The sequence below is a fragment of the Lissotriton vulgaris genome, chromosome 12 (assembly GCF_964263255.1).
Source record: "Lissotriton vulgaris chromosome 12, aLisVul1.2, whole genome shotgun sequence".
In the NCBI taxonomy this organism is placed as follows: domain Eukaryota; kingdom Metazoa; phylum Chordata; class Amphibia; order Caudata; family Salamandridae; genus Lissotriton; species Lissotriton vulgaris.
The window spans coordinates 35,042,443-35,061,435 of NC_141700.1; the positions used below are offsets into that span (position 1 = coordinate 35,042,443).

The window sequence follows — 18,993 nt, forward strand, 5'->3', positions numbered from 1 at the left end:
AGTGGGGGCGTATAGAGTGGAGTGGGGGGTATAGAGAGGTGTGGGGGGTTGAGAGTGGTGTGGGGGTTTAGAGTGGAGTAGGGGGTATAGAGTGGAGTGGGGGCGTGTGGAGTGGGGGCGTATAGAGTGGAGTGGGGGCGTATAGAGTGGAGTGGGGGCGTATAGAGTGGGGGAATGGAGTGGGGTGGTGTGGAATGGGGGATATGGAGTGGGGTGGTGTGGAGTGGGGGCATATGGAGTGGGGTGGTATAGAGTGGAGTGGGGGCGTATAGAGTGGGGTGGTATAGAGTGGAGTGGGGGCGTATAGAGTGGGGTGGTATAGAGTGGAGTGGGGGGTGTGGGGTGGTATAGAGTGGAGTGGGGGTTATGGAGTGGGGTGGTATACAGTGGGGTGGGGGAGTGGAGTGGGGGTGTGGAGTGGGGGTGTGTGGAGTGGGGGTGTGTGGAGTGGGGGGTGTGGATTGGGGGGTGTGGAGTGGGGGTGTGTGGAGTGGGGGGTGTGTGGAGTGGGGGGTGTGGAGTGGGGGGTGTGGAGTGGGGGGGGGTGGAGTGGGGGTTGTGGAGTGGGGGGTGTGGAGTGGGGGTGTGGAGTGGGGGTTGTGGAGTGGGGGGTGTGGAGTGGGGGTGTGGAGTGGGGGTGTGTGAAGTGGGGGGTGTGGAGTGGGGGGGTTGGAGTGGGGGTGTGTGGAGTGGGGGGGTGTGGAGTGGGGGTGTGGAGTGGGGGTGTGTGGAGTGGGGGTGTGTGGAGTGGGGGGGTGGAGGCTGGAGGTGAGGAGAGGGTGGGTGTGGAGTGGAGTGGGTGTGTGGAGTGGAGTGGGGTGGGGGGTGTGGAGTGGGGGATGTGGAGTGGGGGGTGTGGAGTGTGGGGGGTGTAGAGTGGGGGGGTGTAGAGTGGGGGGGTGTGGAGTGGGGGATGTGGAGTGGGGGGTGTGGAGTGGGGGATGTGGAGTGGGGGGGGTGTGGAGTGGGGGATGTGGAGTGGGGGGTGTGGAGTGGGGGATGTGGAGTGGGGGATGTGGAGTGGGGGGGTGTGGAGTGGGGATGTGGAGTGGGGGATGTGGAGTGGGGGATGTGGAGTGGGGGGATGTGGAGTGGGGGGGTGTGGAGTGGGGGGGATGTGGAGTGGGGGATGTGGAGTGGGGGATGTGGAGTGGGGGATGTGGAGTGGGGGGGTGTGGAGTGGGGGATGTGGAGTGGGGGGATGTGGAGTGGGGGGTGTGGAGTGGGGGGTGTGTGGAGTGGGGGGGGTGTGGAGTGGGGGGGGGGTGGAGGGGGGGAGGTGAGGAGAGGGTGGGGTGTGGAGTGGAGTGGGTGTGGTGGAGTGGAGTGGGGGTGTGGAGTGGGGGGTGTGGAGTGTGGGGGTGTGGGTGGGTGGGTGGAGTGGGGGGTGGTGGGGTGGGTGGGGGGTGTGGAGTGGGGGGTGTGGAGTGGGGGGGTGTGGGTGGGAGTGGGGGGGATGTGGAGTGGGGGATGTGGAGTGGGGGATGTGGAGTGGGGGTGTGGAGTGGGGGGATGTGGAGTGGGGGATGGAGTGGGGGGGTGTGGAGTGGGGGATGTGGAGTGGGGATGTGGAGTGGGGGATGTGGAGTGGGGTGTGTGGAGTGGGGGGTGTGGAGTGGGGGGATGTGGAGTGGGGGATGTGGAGTGGGGGATGTGGAGTGGGGGATGTGGAGTGGGGGGTGTGGAGTGGGGGTGTGGAGTGTGGGGGGTGTAGAGTGGGGGGGGTGTAGAGTGGGGGGGGTGTAGAGTGGGGGGTGTGGAGTGGGGGGTGTGGAGTGGGGGGTGTGGAGTGGGGGGGTGTGGAGTGGGGGTGTGTGGAGTGGGGGGGTGTGGAGTGGGGGTGTGTGGAGTGGGGGTGTGAGTGTGTGGAGTGGGGGGTGGAGTGGGGGGTGGAGTGGGGGGGTGGAGTGGGGGGTGGAGTGGGGGGGTGGAGTGGGGGGGTGGAGTGGTGGGGTGGAGTGGGGGATGTGGAGTGGGGGATGTGGAATGGGGGGTGTGGAGTGGGGGTGTGTGGAGTGGGGGGGTGTGGAGTGGGGGCGTGGAGGCGGGAGGTGAGGAGAGGGTGGGTGTGGAGTGGAGTGGGTGTGTGGAGTGGAGTGGGGGGTGTGGAGTGGGGGGGGTGGAGTGGGGGGTGGAGTGGGGGGGTGGAGTGGGGGGTGGAGTGGGGGGGTGGAGTGGGGGGTGGAGTGGGGGGTGGAGTGGGGGGGTGTGGAGTGGGGGGTGGAGTGGGGGGGTGGAGTGGGGGGTGTGGAGTGGGGGTGTGTGGAGTGGGGGTGTGTGGAGTGGGGGGTGGAGTGGGGTGGGTGGAGTGGGGTGTGTGGAGTGGGGGGGTGAAGTGGGGGGTGGAGTTGGGTGTGTGGAGTGGGGGTGTGTGGAGTGAGGGTGTGTGGAGTGGGGGTGTGTGGAGTGGGGGGAGTGGGGTGTGTGGAGTGGGGGGAGTGGGGTGTGTGGAGTGGGGGGGAGTGGGGTGTGTGGAGTGGGGGGGAGTGGGGTGTGTGGAGTGGGGGGGAGTGGGGTGTGTGGAGTGGGGGGAGTGGGGGGGAGTGAGGAGTAGTGGGGGGTATGGTGTGGAGTGGGGGTGAGTGGGGGGTATGGTGTGGAGTGGAGTGGGGGGTATGGAGTGGAGTGGGGGTATGGAGTGGAGTGGAGTGGAGTGGGGGGTATGGAGTGGAGTGGGGTGGTTTAGAGTGGAGTGGGGGTATGGAGTGGGGTGGTTTAGAGTGGAGTGGGGGTATAGAGTGGGGTGGTATAGAGTGGAGTGGGTGGTATAGAGGAGTGGGGTGGTATATAGTGGATTGGGGGGTATAGGGTGGGGGGTATAGAGTGGAGTGGGGGGTATAGAGTGGGGGTATAGAGTGGGGGTATAGATTGGGGGTATAGAGTGGAGTGGGGGGTATAGAGTGGGGGTATAGAGTGGAGTGGGGGGTATAGAGTGGGGGGTATAGCGTGGGGGGGGTATAGAGTGGGGGAGTATAGAGTGGGGGAGTATAGAGTGGGGGGTATAGAGTGGGGGGTTTGGAGTGGGGGGTTTGGAGTGGGGGGTTTGGAGTGGGGGGTTTGGAGTGGGGGGTATGGAGTGGGGGGTTTGGAGTGGGGGGTATGGAGTGGGGGGTTTGGAGTGGGGGGTATGGAGTGGGGGGTTTGTAGTGGGGGGTGTGGGGGGTATGGAGTGGGGTGGTGTGGTATAGAGTGGTGTGGTGTAGAGTGGAGTGGCATAGAGTAGAGTGGCGTATAGTGCCATGCAGTGGCGTAGAGTAGTGTAAAGTGACAGAGTATTACAGCTGTGGGTGTAAGTAACGAAAGGGTCAATAGAGACGGCATATAGGGTGAGAGCAACAGAAACAAAAATATATATGCCTGTGTTAAAAGTACGGAAGAGCGGTGCATGTCCATTAATAATACTGAAACGCTTATAAAATAAAAAGTGCGTTGCATAAAGAAGAGGCAGGACGAGGAAAAACACATACTTGGGCCATGCTCCAAGGAGGAGCCAAAACAAGATAGGAATAGAAGCCTATGGGGGCTAAGAAATGGAAATATTGCAAATGAGAGTGAAAATAAACACAACCAATGGCATGCTGTGGGCGAGTTGTAAGACCACCGAATTGTAAACAATACATCTCGCAGCACAGCACATGCACTGTTTAGTTGAGACCTATAAAAAAAACAAGCATTGGCATAGACAACAGGTCTCGCCTTTGGGACCTTACAAGTGTTTGGTTATCCAGCACAATATCCTTGGTGCAACAACATCAACTGTTTCATGGCTAAACACTTATAATGTCCCAAAGGCGAGACCTATTGGCTATGCCAATGCTTGTTACTTTTTTATTTTTAAAAGACTCAAAGCTATGTATTATCGCAAAAAAATAACTACTTTAAAACCCAATGCAACATATACAAGAAGGAAAATGAGTGGCAGCTCAACATAGGCGCATGTAGCCGGACTGGCATAATAGCATGTGTGATGTTGAATGATAGAACGTATCTAGGGAATTGTGGTCCTATAGTTTAAAACGCCATGTAGGGAGTTTAGAACTCCTCTATGTACAAGGATGGTAATCCTTGTTAGTTTGTTATAGACAGAAATAATGCATCGAAAAAACAGGGGGCCCGCAGAATACTTGAAGGAAACAAAAACGAAGTGCAACACTGTTAATGCATCTGATCTCTATGGACAGGCATGATAACTTGGGCAATTACGATTTCGAAGAGTGCATGAGCTGACAAGCGTTTAAGCCTTAGCGCGGGACTCCTCCGTTATTCAAGTTGTGCGCGAGTTCTCCAGCACAGGAGCTCTAGCGCGTGATTCCTGCTGTCACTCTAGCTCCGTTCCGCTCTCAAGACAAATGCGCAGCCTATGACGTGGCGCTAATCATTGTTTAGCGCCACGCTCACACATCGCTACAGCAACCGTACCTTTCTGCATAATTATCAGCGATGGCCACGCTTTAAAAATGCCTATGTACTGATGTACACAGCGGGAGTGGTGCGTGCGCAGTCTTCACTTTTCAAGCCCTGCCCTCCTATGCAGCGAATGCAAGCTGCGTAGGCGAGACCTAAAAAGTAGCATGAAAGGGTTGTTTTAAAACGTAGCGAAAAGAGCTTCTTTAAAGAACAAGTTACTTACCTTCGATAACGCATTATCAGGTAGAGAATCTATCTAGATGCATATTCCTTACCTTCGAATATCCCAGACATCAGGCTGGATCCGGAAATTTTCTGCTGAGCAATACCCCATGCGCGCTCCTTCGGGTGGCTCCATTTGGCTCCGCGGGACGTCGTCAGTAGCATCGGTTATGACGTTGTAGTACCTATTAGCATCGGCTCTGACGTTGTAGTACCTAGATAGGTGCCACCCAGGCACGCAGATGTCAGTACTTTCTTTTTCCACGCCAGAAGCAAATAGAAATGAAGTAAGTAACTAGCCCTACAATATCAGTACACGAAGCGGGGAGGCATAGGTGGGGCTGTAAAGCATCTGCAGCTACATAGAGTCTCTACCAGATAATGTGTTGCAGAAGGTAAGTAACTTGTTCATCTGATAGAGACTTCTAGCTGCAGATTTCTTACCTTTGAATTGGATATCCAAGCCATACCATCCCGGCAGTGGGCTGTGGACTAATACCTTAAACTAGAAAGTCCTGCAGGACCGGGCAGGAATCTCTGCGGACCTGACCGTCTGTGCAGTAGTGTTTTGCAAATGTGTGCAAAGATGCCCACGCTGCTGCCCGACAGATGTCCAGGACTGGGACACCCGAGATAAGGCCATAGTCGCTGCCGTTCCCCTGGTGGAATGGCCTCTTGATCCCTCAGGGGGCTGCTTCTTTGCCAAGGCATAACAAATCTTGATGCAGAGAACGACCCAGCGAGAGATGGTCCTTTTCCAAACTGCCCTTCCCTTCTTTGCTCCCACATATCCCACAAAGAGTTGATCGTCCACCCGGCGTGGAGATGCTCCTCCTCCTTAGAGGAATACGGGGGAGCAAAGAAGGTGGGCAGCTTGATAGACTGACCCAGATGGAATGGGGTTACGACCTTAGGTAAAAAGGAAGCCCAGGTGCAAAGCTCCACATTGTCTGGAAAATAATTAGATAGGGAAGCGAGCTGGATAAAGCCTGCAACTCACTCACCCTCCGGGCTGATGTAATCGCCACTAAGAAGGTTGTTTTGATGGTCAACAGCCGGAGGGGACAGTTATGTTATGTGGCATAACAAAGGGCGTGTCTATGGACAATAGGAAACTTAAAGAGAGAGGGCTGGTCTGGCAACCACAAAAAGCAGACAGAGCAGAAAGGTAACCCTTGAGAGTTCCCAAGGTGAGCTCAGTTGGGCAGGGGTCAGAATGAATAAACGAACAGTGGAAAGAGAAGCAGAAAGGGGGTCGGTAAGACCTTTCTGTGCAGTAAAATACTAATTTCTGCCAATGGCAGGCATATACCGTCTTAGTGGAGGGCTGCCTGGATGCCAAAATAACGTTACAAACCTCGGGAGGAAGGTCAAAAGTCATCAACGGCCGCCACTCAGTCTACACGCAAGAGGGTGCAGAGTTGACAGGTTCGGGTGGAGGACCCTTCCCTGCTGCGGCGACAAAAGATCCTCCCAAAGGTGCGCCTGATCAGAGGATCGACGCTTATTTGCAGAAGTTTGGAATACCAGACTCTCCATCCCCGTCCAGAGCCACAAGGATGACTTGGGCCCAGTCTCTCCTGATCTTTTTCAGAACCCTGGACAACAGCTATATGGATGGAAAGGCGTACAGCAGGCCTGAGCTCCAATGTTATGGCGTTGCCACTCAGCAGTTGTGCAGCTCTCATGACCCACGGCTGAAAGTCCCACCCTGGGACCCCCAGTACAGGAGGCTGAGGCTTCTGGGTGCCAAAGGGTCGGGTGGGAAGCTGCTGCGAGCCTGCAGTCCAGAGTGGCAGCTGGAACATGCTCCCTTTTCTAAAACTTTATAAATCATCATCACAACAAAGAGTCTTATGACACTGAATATGGCAGAGAAGGCCCTACAACGAATGCCTGAAAATTATGTTTTTTACTTACGTTACCTGGAAACTAATAAGGATGTTTTATATCTATTAAACCTTACTCTTACACCTTTTCAAACTCTCTTCTTAGCCCCTAACTTTACCCCTGATCCTCTGCCTTTTATCTACCCTAACACCAACACTTTTTCTAACCATGATCTACCGGTTTTCGTAGTTACATAAGCATAAACTTACACCTCTTATGAAACCGTACCCCTTTTGAAAACCATACATCTAACTATAATCTTAATATTTTTCACCATCTCTAATCCTAACGCAGCTCTAGCTTTTGAAACAACCAAAATAACCTACAGACATCAACAGTAATAATATTAATTTCAACGACTTACATGTACTTTTCATTGCCTTGGCTTTTTGTTATTGGGTTTTCTCTGTAGTGGATCCCTTGTAAGGAGACAATCCTGCAGGATTACCTTGGATCCCTATTTGTGGCGGATCAAAAAAAGGCCAGGAGTGGCCCACACGCCTCTTCCTCACCATCCTGTTTTCTCCATTGGTTGCAGGTTGGGTGAGCGGCATGGAGGTGCCTTGGGACATCACTGTTGCCTACCTCCTGCAAGGCAGTTTCTACGCACATTCCACTTACGCCACACTGTATATGGATGTCTGGCGGAAGGATTCCGTGGTAATGCTGGTCCACCACCTTGTGACGCTGGTCCTCATCTGTGTTTCGTATGCCTTTCGGTGAGTATCTCTCTGGTCATGCGTGACACTCCCTCCCTTTCCAGTAACCTTTTTAATGGCATGGCTACCAGTAATTCAAGAAAAATACCAAATAAAACAGGGTTTCTTTTTGGAGTCACAGTGCATTGATTCCAGAATGGATTCATTAAGCAGAGGCTGTGTTGTATTTCTGAATTTTTGGTGTAGATTGATGAAGCTGATCCCAGGTTTTAATCCTGGGGAAGCAGACTTGTCTATAAAATGAGTACCACTGAGTTGTTCATTACAGTAGCTGTTCTGCTATATAGTCAATAATATTCATATTAGGCGGGAGGGTAAGCTACAAGGGGGCGGGAGGGTAAGCTACAAGGGAGCGGGAGGGTAAGCTACAAGGGAGCGGGAGGGTAAGCTACAAGGGGGCGGGAGGGTAAGCTACAAGGGGGAGGGAGGGTAAGCTACAAGGGGGCGTGAGGGTAAGCTACAAGGGGGCGGGAGGGTAAGCTACAAGGGAGCGGGAGGGTAAGCTACAAGGGGGCGGGAGGGTAAGCTACAAGGGGGCGGGAGGGTAAGCTACAAGGGGGCGGGAGGGTAAGCTACAAGGGGGCGGGAGGGTAAGCTACAAGGGGGCGGGAGGGTAAGCTACAAGGCAGAGGGAGGGTAAGCTACAAGGGGGCGGGAGGGTAAGCTACAAGGGGGCGGGAGGGTAAGCTACAAGGCAGAGGGAGGGTAAGCTACAAGGGGGCGGGAGGGTAAGCTACAAGGCAGAGGGAGGGTAAGCTACAAGGGGGCGGGATGGTAAGCTACAAGGCGGAGGGAGGGTAAGCTACAAGGGGCGGGAGGGTAAGCTACAAGGGGGAGGGAGGGTAAGCTACAAGGGGGAGGGAGGGTAAGCTACAAGGGGGAGGGAGGGTAAGCTACAAGGGGCGGGAGGGTAAGCTACAAGGGGGAGGGAGGGTAAGCTACAAGGGGGAGGGAGGGTAAGCTACAAGGGGGAGGGAGGGTAAGCTACAAGGGGAAGGGAGGGTAAGCTACAAGGGGCGGGAGGGTAAGCTACAAGGGGGAGGGAGGGTAAGCTACAAGGGGGAGGGAGGGTAAGCTACAAGGGGGAGGGAGGGTAAGCTACAAGGGGGCGGGTGGGTAAGCTACAAGGGGGAGGGAGGGTAAGCTACAAGGGGGAGGGAGGGTAAGCTACAAGGGGCGGGAGGGTAAGCTACAAGGGGGCGGGAGGGTAAGCTACAAGGGGGCGGGAGGGTAAGCTACAAGGGGGCGGGAGGGTAAGCTACAAGGGGGCGGGAGGGTAAGCTACAAGGGGGAGGGAGGGTAAGCTACAAGGGGGAGGGAGGGTAAGCTACAAGGGGGCGGGAGGGTAAGCTACAAGGGAGCGGGAGGGTAAGCTACAAGGGGGCGGGAGGGTAAGCTACAAGGGGGCGGGAGGGTAAGCTACAAGGGGGCGGGAGGGTAAGCTACAAGGGGGCGGGAGGGTAAGCTACAAGGGGGAGGGAGGGTAAGCTACAAGGGGGCGTGAGGGTAAGCTACAAGGGGGCGGGAGGGTAAGCTACAAGGGAGCGGGAGGGTAAGCTACAAGGGGGCGGGAGGGTAAGCTACAAGGGGGCGGGAGGGTAAGCTACAAGGGGGCGGGAGGGTAAGCTACAAGGGGGCGGGAGGGTAAGCTACAAGGGGGCGGGAGGGTAAGCTACAAGGCAGAGGGAGGGTAAGCTACAAGGGGGCGGGAGGGTAAGCTACAAGGGGGCGGGAGGGTAAGCTACAAGGCAGAGGGAGGGTAAGCTACAAGGGGGCGGGAGGGTAAGCTACAAGGCAGAGGGAGGGTAAGCTACAAGGGGGCGGGATGGTAAGCTACAAGGCGGAGGGAGGGTAAGCTACAAGGGGCGGGAGGGTAAGCTACAAGGGGGAGGGAGGGTAAGCTACAAGGGGGAGGGAGGGTAAGCTACAAGGGGGAGGGAGGGTAAGCTACAAGGGGGAGGGAGGGTAAGCTACAAGGGGAAGGGAGGGTAAGCTACAAGGGGCGGGAGGGTAAGCTACAAGGGGGAGGGAGGGTAAGCTACAAGGGGGAGGGAGGGTAAGCTACAAGGGGGAGGGAGGGTAAGCTACAAGGGGAAGGGAGGGTAAGCTACAAGGGGCGGGAGGGTAAGCTACAAGGGGGAGGGAGGGTAAGCTACAAGGGGGAGGGAGGGTAAGCTACAAGGGGGAGGGAGGGTAAGCTACAAGGGGGCGGGTGGGTAAGCTACAAGGGGGAGGGAGGGTAAGCTACAAGGGGGAGGGAGGGTAAGCTACAAGGGGCGGGAGGGTAAGCTACAAGGGGGCGGGTGGGTAAGCTACAAGGGGGCGGGAGGGTAAGCTACAAGGGGGCGGGAGGGTAAGCTACAAGGGGGCGGGAGGGTAAGCTACAAGGGGGAGGGAGGGTAAGCTACAAGGGGGAGGGAGGGTAAGCTACAAGGGGGAGGGAGGGTAAGCTACAAGGGGGAGGGAGGGTAAGCTACAAGGGGGCGGGAGGGTAAGCTACAAGGGGGCGGGAGGGTAAGCTACAAGGGGGCGGGTGGGTAAGCTACAAGGGGGCGGGAGGGTAAGCTACAAGGGGGCGAGAGGGTAAGCTACAAGGGGGAGGGAGGGTAAGCTACAAGGGGGAGGGAGGGTAAGCTACAAGGGGGAGGGAGGGTAAGCTACAAGGGGGAGGGAGGGTAAGGGAGGGTAAGCTACAAGGGGGAGGGAGGGTAAGCTACAAGGGGGAGGGAGGGTAAGCTACAAGGGGGAGGGAGGGTAAGCTACAAGGGGGAGGGAGGGTAAGCTACAAGGGGGAGGGAGGGTAAGCTACAAGGGGGCGGGAGGGTAAGCTACAAGGGGGCGGGAGGGTAAGCTACAAGGGGGCGGGTGGGTAAGCTACAAGGGGGCGAGAGGGTAAGCTACAAGGGGGAGGGAGGGTAAGCTACAAGGGGGAGGGAGGGTAAGCTACAAGGGGGAGGGAGGGTAAGCTACAAGGGGGAGGGAGGGTAAGCTACAAGGGGGAGGGAGGGTAAGCTACAAGGGGGAGGGAGGGTAAGCTACAAGGGGAGGGAGGGTAAGCTACAAGGGGGAGGGAGGGTAAGCTACAAGGGGGAGGGAGGGTAAGCTACAAGGGGCGGGAGGGTAAGCTACAAGGGGCGGGTGGGTAAGCTACAAGGGGGCGGGTGGGTAAGCTGCAAGGGGGCGGGAGGGTAAGCTGCAAGGGGGCGGGAGGGTAAGCTACAAGGGGGCGGGTGGGTAAGCTACAAGGGGGCGGGTGGGTAAGCTGCAAGGGGGCGGGTGGGTAAGCTACAAGGGGCCGGGAGGGTAAGCTACAAGGGGGCGGGAGGGTAAGCTACAAGGGGGCAGGAGGGTAAGCTACAAGGGGGAGGGAGGGTAAGCTACAAGGGGGAGGGAGGGTAAGCTACAAGGGGGCGGGTGGGTAAGCTACAAGGGGGCGGGAGGGTAAGCTACAAGGGGGCGGGAGGGTAAGCTACAAGGCGGAGGGAGGGTAAGCTACAAGGGGGAGGGAGGGTAAGCTACAAGGGGGAGGGAGGGTAAGCTACAAGGGGGGGGGAGGGTAAGCTACAAGGGGGGGGGAGGGTAAGCTACAAGGGGGGGGAGGGTAAGCTACAAGGGGGAGGGAGGGTAAGCTACAAGGGGGAGGGAGGGTAAGCTACAAGGGGGCGGGTGGGTAAGCTACAAGGGGGCGGGAGGGTAAGCTACAAGGGGGCGGGAGGGTAAGCTACAAGGGGCGGGAGGGTAAGCTACAAGGCGGAGGGAGGGTAAGCTACAAGGGGGAGGGAGGGTAAGCTACAAGGGGGCGGGAGGGTAAGATACAAGGGGAAGGGAGGGTAAGCTACAAGGGGGCGGGTGGGTAAGCTACAAGGGAGCGGGAGGGTAAGCTACAAGGGGGCGGGAGGGTAAGCTACAAGGCGGAGGGAGGGTAAGCTACAAGGGGGAGGGAGGGTAAGCTACAAGGGGGAGGGAGGGTAAGCTACAAGGGGGCGGGAGGGTAAGCTACAAGGGGAAGGGAGGGTAAGCTACAAGGGGGCGGGTGGGTAAGCTACAAGGGGGCGGGAGGGTAAGCTACAAGGGGGCGGGAGGGTAAGCTACAAGGGGGAGGGAGGGTAAGCTACAAGGGGGCAGGTGGGTAAGCTACAAGGGGGCGGGTGGGTAAGCTACAAGGGGGCGGGAGGGTAAGCTACAAGGGGGAGGGAGGGTAAGCTACAAGGGGCGGGAGGGTAAGCTACAAGGGGCGGGAGGGAAAGCTACAAGGGGGCGGGTGGGTAAGCTACAAGGGGGCGGGAGGGTAAGCTACAAGGGGGAGGGAGGGTAAGCTACAAGGGGGCGGGAGGGTAAGCTACAAGGGGGCGGGAGGGTAAGCTACAAGGGGGCGGGAGGGTAAGCTACAAGGGGGCGGGAGGGTAAGCTACAAGGGGGCGGGAGGGTAAGCTACAAGGGGGCGGCACCCCTGATCTGTTTTATATGCTCCTTTTCTGTATTTGTGGTAATACTCCCATGCTTGAATTTCTGGCCAGGTACCACAAAATTGGCATTCTGGTGCTCTTCCTGCATGACGTCAGTGACATCCAGCTGGAGTTCACCAAGCTCAACGTCTACTTAAAAAATCGTGGCGGTACCTACCACTGTCTCAACGACATCCTTTCCAACGTGGGCTGCATCACTTTCAGCATCAGCTGGTAAGACGGCCACCTGAACACACATTTCAGCTTTTATCGAAGATGGAATTAGGATTGTGGGCAAAAGGATTGACCGGATGTGCATAAAGGGATCCTCTTTTGGCAGCATGAAAATGAGACCCTTAGATCAGGTCTGTCACAGTGGTGGGAACAGAGTATGACGCGGGCCCACGCTGATCAGGGCTCTCCGCTCCTGCAGCAATATTTAGTTTAACATTTTTAGAGGAAGCATGTCCTCTTTATTGCTGAGGCAGCTTTCGTGGTCAAGTCTCTAAACAGTGCCAGATGCAGATCTTCTGTTTTCTCTTTTTCTAGAGAACATGCAGTTTTTATACTTAGAATTGGTGCTCGTGGGACCTGGCAGAAAACAGAAGGAAGTCTCCAGTGGGCCCGCATCATGTTTTTGACCGCGGCCTCGCAAACATTTCTGAAAGACTTGCCGTCGACTGGTTGGTCTTGATCCTTATTGGCGATGGCCTAATTTTCTATTATTTCAAACACATGCTCTGGACTCTGCAAAATGAGATTCCACTGCTGCCTCCTCTTGTATTTACTCAAGGACTTTGTCTGCCTTCTGTAGAATGAGGTGCCTCCAAGCTTCCTACTGTGTTTATTTGCAAACACCCCATGCCCTTTGTAGAATTAGGGTTATTAGTATACCCTCTTTCCCCTTCAACCTCTAGTCTGCATGTTGCCATGACAGGACTTGATTAAAATAAGAACACACGGGTCACTATTATCCATAGTAACATTTGTAAAGAAACTTACACATTTCGTGCTATGTGAATAACTGCTATTGGTAAGCTTTCCATGGCCAGGAAGAGGTGAGACGTTCAATGTTTCTAAAATCTTTTTGAGTTTTTAATGTACAATCTTAGTAGATCTGATTAAACACAAATGACACAATGTTGATAAAGACTAAGCTTGCATATGTTTCATCCAGTTAAACAATGTACTGAAGTGTGTTGCACAAACGACCTACGTAAATGTTTATGCATTACAACTTTTGAAAAACACACACTTTCAAACACTCAAGAATGAAGAAGAAAAACCATAATGATGAGTGTTCTCCAGGTTGTGTTTGTGCAATTATTTACCGTCAAGGTGCAGTAAAAAGCAAAATACCTTTCCTCTCAGACAATGTGCAAATCTCCATGGGATTTAAGCACAAAACCAAAAACAGATTGAGATGGTGTGGTGTGGATTTTCATTGGGAATCACCTACTTTTGAGTTACAGTGATTGTAAGAAAAATATCATTTTCACTATAAAGAGTCATCAAAAGACATTGATGAACTGTGAGAGGGATCTGAGGTCCCAAAACCATGAACTGAGGGAGCGGGTAGGGTGGTCAGCGGGGAGGGTCAGCGGGGAGGGTCCGCCATGAAGAAGTCCAACCTCCATCTTTTCTCGTCTCAACAGGTTCTGGTTCCGTCTCTACTGGTTCCCTCTGAAGGTCCTGTACGCCACCTGCTACTCCAGCCTCCAGTCGGTGCCCAACATCCCCTTCTACTTTTTCTTAAACATTCTTCTGTTTACGATCACGCTCATGAACGTCTACTGGTTTCTGGTGAGTAGATGCCTGGATGGGCCTGGGGTCAAACTAGACTATTTATCTGGGGCTAATGAGTCAAATAGGATTGCAGTTTTTGTGAAGCCTCTTCTCTCGTCTGACCCAACCTCATACAAACAGCTTCCAATAATTCTCTGTTTCTTCACTGGTGACCTTTCAGTCAAATAGTGTTTTCTGTCTAAGTTTGTCTGACATAAAAAGTAAATAACATTAGTATTGATTATGTAACACATCTACCTATGTTACAAACACAGCGTACAACACTGTGTCCAAGAGCCATGTAGAGGACTTTCGTCTTTGCCTTTACAAAGACATTAATTTATTGTGTTTCATAGATGATTGTAGATCATGTATTATGTTGATAATTTGTTAGTAAGGCAATATATTAAACAGCCAGTCAGTTACACAGATAATATGTTACAGAGGATAAATGTTAAATAGAGGCTATGTCATGCAACAGTTTGTGTATAGACAACATGCCGTACAGCCAATTGGTGGATAATATAGGATGGAGGTAACACTCTGGCTTGGCTCTGGACTTTTGCCCGCCATCGTGCAATTTTTTTTTTACCTAGTTATTTGCTTATCGCGCGGCTAACGGAGCTTATTACTACCTCGCTGTTTATCCATGGTCTAACGGAATTTAATCTCTACCTGGGGGTCAGACTTCCTTGTTAGTAGGAACTTAGCTGAAGATGGGTTGAGCTAGGAGTACCTACAATAAGCAGAATACAGTATCATGCTCATCCCACCATGTTGGAGCTGCAGTAATACTTCAGACCCAGCCACAGACTTGATCAGGCCGGTCGGTGTGACTTGTAACCTGGGGCCTGCACCCAGCTCAGCGCTTTAGAACAGAGTAAATTGCTTTCATCTCTTCCGCCTTTACATTCTGCATTGACGCTGCTTCAAAACATGGTCCAATTCACAAAGTTATTTGCCGGTGTAAGGGAAGGTGCCTTGTTTTCTGGTGCAGAGACCTTTTTCTAATTCCAAAAAGTTGGGATTGCTCTTGTAAATATATTTACTTACACGTCGGCTCATGCTCACACATTTGTGTGCATTTACAAACTCCTCTGTCCCTGTCACACTCTTTAAGAGGTTGTAAGTTTACTCCCGTCAAGGGCAAGAGTAAATCCCTTCCCTGTTCGAGAAGGGAAACCCTTCAAAATTGGTTGGGGTTTCTCATTGGGGAAAAGTATGGATTCATTCTGGACAAGAAAATGAAAACAAGTTTGCAAATCCTTTCTCCCTTTGTCTCATTTTTTTTGTAGGCAAACAATACACAAGTTTTTTAACACATGCAAAACGGAATAAAAAAAATATCTAAGAGTACGACCTGGAAAACCACTGAAAATAATTGAATCTCCACTCGCATGAAGCAAACCTCTGGGTGTAGATTTAAATTTTTTTTTTGCTTAGTATTTGCCTCTGTCCCCAATTAATGTCGATGAGATCACTTGGTTTGTCATTTCATAATTTCACTGACACCACTCGCTTCTTCTCAGTGTTACCACACCCTTGACTTGGATAGTTTCACTGTGTCTGGACTCCATCAAGACATGGAGGTCTACCAACATGCAGAAGCGGGGTCCCTCCAAGAACGCCTACCTTCCAATGCTTAATCATTTGGCGTTGTATGTTATGCTGTTTGCATTAGTATAGCGATAACAACTACTTCCATAGCGTCATACTTCACTCACAAACTATGAACAGCTTTCTGCGGAACCAAGAAGGCCATTGCAGTGGTTATTTCAGTGAGTGCAGAATATCACTGTGTTTGCGTCAGTGGCCATGTTTTTCCTTCTGTTTGTGCTGTGCACTTTTTATTTTATTTATTTACTTACTTAACACCTGTATGGCGCAACGAGTCATCCCCAGGGGGATCTCTCCGCACCTTGGCATGAGACTAGCAGGGACCATGGCTGATACATACCCCTACATCAGCCTGGTTTTTAGGCTTTTCTTGAAGTGTCCCAGAGAGGTACAGTGGTGTATCTCTTCCGGTAACCTGTTCCACTGACTATTGCTCAACTAAAGAACTCTCAAGATCCAATGTGGGACCCTTTATTGATCTCAAAGACCTGTAGGGCGCGTCAAAAAGGCAGATTGTTTGGCACAGTGGCTACCTGCATGTGGAGCACTCTAGAATAAACACTTGAAGCACACAGTACGATTAAGGGCATCAATAGACCTAGTCACAAAAAACAAGCTTTGGAAAGTGCTAATAAATTCTGGAGTCCCAGAGAATTTGTTGCTACTAATAAGGAGGCTGCACTCTAACACTATGCACAAGTCTACTGGTGGGGTGAATGGAAGCTTACTGAATACATAGAGGCATGCACCAAGGATGTGGTGTGTTTTAGCTCCTACCTCGTTTACTCTTAAGGGACAGTCGATGATTTACTCAATGGTATTAAGGATTCCCCCACACTATCTTGTCAAAAGAGCCCTGCTGTTATTTGCAGACGATACACTGTGATCTCAAAAATGCCCATAGGTATAGGATTTTATTAAGCACACATATCACCGAGGGTCTCAAAGCGCTGGCAAAAACCACAGAAGAGATGGAAAGACTTCAACAGGAGAAGAAGAGTGATCAGAAGGGCAACGTTTTTAGCCCTTTCCGAAACTGATTATGATCAATAAATATACGCAGCTGCAGTGGAAGTGTGTTCCACAAAATAGTGGCCAGATGTGAAAAGGATCTACCGCCTTTCCTGGTGGTACGAATCCTGAGACGAGCGAGAAGATGTTTGGTTCCTGACCTGAGGGTTCTGTTAGGAAGGTACCAGTTGAGTTTGTTGGCAAGATAACTTGGCCCGTTCCCGTACATGGTTTTATGTACAAGACATGATCTTGAAACAGATTTGTTTCCTGATGGGGAGCCATTGGAGAACTTTCAAACTAGGTGCTGATTTGGTTTTGAAAAAAAAAACTAGGTGCTGACGGGGAACATGGGGTTGCACACCTTGTTAAGCAAGGTTTCAACCTTTTGCGAACACCATGGCTTATTTTCATGAGGACAAAATACACGTTGTTTAATCTTTATAAATCTCTCCGAAGCTCAATGTCGTAGGGAGAAATACCAGTGGAGGAGGTAATAGTTTTCGATTATCACGGAGTCAGACTTGCAACATCTTCCTCTTGCTCTCCTCAAATCACAAAGAAATAATTGATTTCTCAACATGGAGCTGTTACTATTTGGAAACACTTGATTTCACATTCTGTTTCTCCAGCTTTACAAGTGTATAACGCTAAAGGTTTAAATGTTGCCTTTTATGGCGCTGATATATGGGCTTGCTGCAATTTAGAATGCCTGGCAAAAACTAAAAACAAATGTATTAAATCTTTATTAAATATGCCCCAAAGCGCACCCACAATTTTGCTATGTGTTGATTTGGATCACGAGAACCATGTAGTCAATCTGAAACTGATCTTATATTGGCAGCACATTTGGTCACTCACTAGATAACTTGGCACCTGACTCAATCTTTTATAGAGCTTAGAGGTATAGCCAATGCTTCTAGTATACCCGGGTTCATTTCGAAGGACCCTGCTTTTATTCCCTAAGCATGAAGGAATTGTGGGGCTCCCCAGAGATTATCTCCAGGTGAAGTCGGATAATCTTGGGTAAAATACGTTATTGTCAGGAAAAGGTGTCTTTCTAAGGCTCACAGAGGTGGTCTGATGTAATATTTTTTTAGATTTTAAGACATCCTTGAAATTTCAACCTTTTCCGGATGATATTAGCCAGGATATGTGAAATTTAGACTGAGGATTTTACCCCTGGTTAACAGCGGCAACAGGTGGATAATTGCAAAGGGTCTGTCTGATCTATGTCCAGTTGGTAATAATGCCTCAGAAAACGGTGTGCACTTTTTTTTTTGGCAAATCTTATCAGCTTCCTAGAAAAAGGTTGATTGCTCCAATCTGTCGAAACCTGGGTATTTAGCATCTGATTTACAGATTCTGAGTATATAGCATGATGTTGAAGGGTTTATAGCCTTAGGGATATTTCGGTTTTTACACTCCGCCTAGTGCGTAAAAGAATCAGAAGAATGGGAGCGTTTTTTTCTCTGATGCTATTTTGCTTATTTTATATTGATGCTTCATATTTTTGAATTTTATTAATGTGTAAACATTGTTTTCCTAATGCATACATTATATTTTTGCAAGTGTTTTTTTTTAACCTGAAAGGACCCAGATATGATTGTTATCGTGCTCAACAAACTAAAAAAACAAAGGAAAAGACTATACTACTAGTTTTTTTTAATTTTTATTTTTTTAAAGTTTTATATAGTGCGAACTAGACCCAAAGATATCAGAGCGCTTTACATGAGCACCAGTTTCGTTACAGATGAGCACATTCATTTTTGTTCGGCACGGGGAGATTAAGTGATTTGCCCAGAATCACAGGATGTTGAGCGTCGTTGCTTAGACTCGAACCCGCTCCCCAGTTACGAAGTCGACTGCTCTAGCCAGAAGGCTACATCTCTCCCCATAGACAGACATGTTCTGAGGAGGGTTTTATGGGTTATATGAGCAATAGGTTGCACAGACAATGGGTTATTTGAGTGATATGTTACACAGTAGGTTAGATGAGTGATGTTTACTCGCACAAGTGTTGCATGAGTTATATCTCACATAGACAATGGAGTAGAAGTGATCTGTTACATACACAATTGGTTTCACAAGAGATATTGTACATAGACAATGCGTCTATGAGTGACCTACATAGGCTTCTGTGAGCGAGGTGTTGCACAGACAGCGGGGTACCTAAGTCATGATGTACAGACCGTGAGCCACAGATTCTCACACATGGCAGAATTACTAACACTTTGCACTGGGTTTGCTTCACAAATATGCCACATACTGGTGATTTACTTTTGAGCACAAAACTGGTTTTGCCTTGGAAAGTAGCCCTAAAGTAATACCAAGTGTTTCTCTGAGCTACTTTGCATCAAGGGAGCATAATAAGGTTGAACAAAAGATGTATTTTTTCAAAATGTTTTTCAACTTCGCATGAGTGCTGTACTGTACACAGTGCATAATTTATAAAAGAAAGAGTGTCAGTGCCCGAGGCTCTGCTCAGAAGCCTGCAGACGGTGTAAAGAAATGTTGACGTGCCCAATGTGAGAAGTTGGCCCGATATGCAGTGTTCACTATTCTAGCGACCACTATGCATCGGTCCAAACGACCCTTATGGTGATTGGTTGTAAGTCAACCTTAGACCAGCTATCCTAGTAGCGTGGATACGAGCAGTCTTCGGGCCAAACTCTAGAGGGCGTGTTAAGCCAGCTGTTATACCATCACTTACCCCTTGAACACCAAGTGAAAGGACACCACACAAGTGTTATGAAAATAAACAGTATATTTATTAGAATCACAACAGCCCTGTACTCTTTCTGAGGACAGGGTACTAGGCACAGAACAAAACTCTTAGGAAAATACTTCAAGTGCACAATCAATACAAGTGCCCGAGGGCACGGAAAGTTTAGTGG

General features: G+C 51.3%; 1 protein-coding gene across 1 annotated transcript in view; it reads left to right on the plus strand.

Moving 5' to 3' along the window:
• The window catches only part of CERS1 (ceramide synthase 1), a 78,337-nt gene that overhangs the window by 49,870 nt on the left and 9,474 nt on the right, over positions 1-18,993 (plus strand). Inside the window, exons 3-5 of the mRNA XM_086946912.1 lie at positions 7,058-7,238; positions 11,756-11,917; positions 13,339-13,486. Of these exons, the coding sequence (XP_086803038.1) occupies positions 7,058-7,238; positions 11,756-11,917; positions 13,339-13,486 (491 nt within the window). The remainder of the gene's footprint in view (positions 1-7,057; positions 7,239-11,755; positions 11,918-13,338; positions 13,487-18,993) is intronic.